At 44.2% G+C, this 2,738-nt stretch overlaps 1 protein-coding gene across 1 annotated transcript; it reads left to right on the top strand.

Annotated features, from left to right (window-relative positions):
* Positions 1-806: 806 nt before the first annotated feature.
* LOC101110938 (olfactory receptor 2M3-like) lies at positions 807-1,739 on the top strand. The gene has a single exon (XM_012179234.4). The coding sequence runs from the start codon at positions 807-809 to the stop codon at positions 1,737-1,739; it is 933 nt and encodes a 310-aa protein (XP_012034624.2).
* The last annotated feature ends 999 nt before the right edge of the window (positions 1,740-2,738 follow it).

Below are 2,738 nucleotides of genomic sequence, written 5' to 3'. Positions count from 1 at the left end.
GATTCACCTGGTAATTGGAGTGACTGTGTTGGTTAAATGGCTTTATTCAAAGGAAAATAAACTTCTCTCATTCTACAACAAGAGAGAATTCTGCAACTTGGAGCAAGGTGCCTGCTGAAGTTAGGGTCCTGCCCTCCTACAGAGCCGGGGAAGAAGGGGCTCTATCTTCCTGGATGATTGCAATGAAAAGATATGGATCTCAAGTTTTTAAAAATTATTTAATTCATTTTAATTGGAGGCTCAAGTTTTTGAGAAAGACACTACTGGGTCTGAAAGCTAGCTAGAAGATGATTTCACTTTTAAAATGTTTGTGTACATTTCAGAGTCAAATAACTTACAAATTTCTCTAAAGTAAATGCTCTAAGAAAATGGGGGAAGGGAAAATGAAAGCCTTACATTTTTAATAGCATTTATTCTTACATCTGTTATACACTTTTCCTTCTCCTACTCTCTATTGAAAACTCCAATACTCTCATAGTCTTAAATCTATATCCACTTTTCCTAAACCTATAGCTATTTGCCATAAAATCCCTTCTCTCTCTCCCTTTGTATTATTTAGGCCCCTTTCTCTGGGGGCGTACTAACTAGTTTTCAAGAGAAATAAGGATCAAATCTTGTTTGGTAACCATTGAGGACAAATGAGAGGGAAAGGATTTCACTGCAGAGGGAAAGGACAGGGATAAGACAGACAGCTGGGCACCGTTCTCTAGAAGAAACAGGAGACAGTTTGCGTATATGATGGAGATGCCAGGTAAGTTGTTTCGTTTTGATGTTTACTCATTTATTTTTCCCTCAGGGTCAAGGCCATGGATATCTGGAACCATACCTCGCTATCAGACTTTGTCCTTTTGGGTCTGTTCAGCTACTCACCATATGACTTCTTCCTATTTTCCCTTGTCCTTCTGGCCTCTGCTACAGCCCTGGCCAGCAACATCCTCTTCCTCCTGCTCACCCAGGCTGACAGGCGCCTGCACACTCCTATGTACTTTTTTCTCAGCCAGCTCTCCATCATGGACCTGACCATAATGGGCGCAGTGGTGCCCAAGATGGCAGCCAACTTCTTCTCGGGAAGTAAGTTCATCTCTCGGGGTGGCTGTGCCACTCAGATCTTCTTAGTGGTCATGGTAGGAGGAGCTGAGTGCTTCCTCCTGGCAGTCATGGCCTATGACAGGTATGTGGCTGTGTGTCACCCCCTGCGGTACCCTGCGCTCATGAACTGGAAGGTCTGCTGTCTGATGTCCTTGGCATCCTGGATGGGTGGAGTGGCTGACAGTGTGATTGATGTAGGGATGGTCTTCAGCTTCCCCTACTGTGGCTCTCTCCAGGTAGACCACTTCTTCTGTGAGGTCCCCGCCATGCTGCGTCTCTCTTGTGCAGACACATCCCTCTTTGAGGACCTCATCTATGCTTGCTGCGTGATCATGCTGCTGCTGCCCCTGGGGGTCGTTGTGGCTTCCTATGCCTGGATCCTCATGGCTGTAATTAACATGACCTCCACTGAGGGGAAACAGAAGGCTCTGTCCACTTGCTCCTCCCACCTGGCTGTGGTGGGTCTTTACTATGGGGGAGCCATATTTAGCTACATGCAGAGAGCCTCTGCTAGGACTCCAGCAGGGGACCGAGCCACCTCCATCTTCTATACCATCCTCACCCCAATGCTCAACCCACTCATTTACAGCCTGAGGAACAAGGAGGTAATGAAGGCCTTGAAGAAGATGCAGAAGATGCAGGGGAGATAGAGAGTACAGACATGCCCACCCTTCTGGGGCTTCCTCTCTTGTTCTTCTCCTTCCTCTAAAAGCTCAGATTCTTTCGTGGCTTGCTTTCCTCTTCTGAACAAATTGAACCCTCTGCCTGGCTGGGGTGAAGCTATGAGCTGAGCAATCTGAAAACATTGAATGGAAGATGTCAAGGAAACAGATAGTAGTAATTAGTTTCACAATGAATCTTTCCCCCATGAGCACCTCTATTTTCATCTTATGAAGACCCATAGATATATATTATTTACCATTTCCCCAGAATTGCTAGGGACGGTCTTTCTTCTGAACTCGTATTAAAAGTGAGGAAGGAGAACCAATATAAAATTCATTGCTTACTGAAATGTGATGCAAAGGTCAGAGATGGAGTCTGACTTGTAGGAACTGTGTGACCTTGGACAAGGTTACTCCATTCTCTGGGCTTCACATTATCGTCTGCACCAATAAAGTAAGCCCGACATGTTTCTTTTGTTATTGAACAATGGAAAGAGACTCGTGCCTTCTTGAAATTGTTCATTAAATATAAGAATCAGTGTGTAAAGACTAGAACTTCTTCATAGTCTTCCTCTAAGAATAATATCATGAAAGGTGAAAAGATTACAAGTGTATCATTCCATTTGGGGGGGGGTGGGCAGGTTGATTCTTTATCATCAACATCAAGGTTATGATCTCAGAGAGATGGCAACTAGCAGTTCTGAAACAGGACCTGAGTTCCCTGCCCAGGAATTGAACCTAAGTAGTCTAGATGAAAACCAGAAATTCTAGATGCTAATCCACCAGGGTAGAGAGGCTAGAAGCGAAGTTGCTCTGGATCTTGCCCCATTTGAAAGCAAGAATATTTTACGGAGGTAAAAACTGTAAAAACAAGTACAAAGTGTATTATTATTAGCACAACACAACATGTGGAAGAGCACAGAGAGAAGCAGTTTATTTATTTAAGACAGAGGCAAGGCAGAAATACACACCTGGAGAGAAAGGGTA

The sequence above is a fragment of the Ovis aries genome, chromosome 5, assembly GCF_016772045.2.
Source record: "Ovis aries strain OAR_USU_Benz2616 breed Rambouillet chromosome 5, ARS-UI_Ramb_v3.0, whole genome shotgun sequence".
Taxonomy (NCBI): domain Eukaryota; kingdom Metazoa; phylum Chordata; class Mammalia; order Artiodactyla; family Bovidae; genus Ovis; species Ovis aries.
The sequence above is the reverse complement of the archived record's forward strand: the minus strand, read 5'-3'. Positions and strand labels throughout refer to the sequence as shown.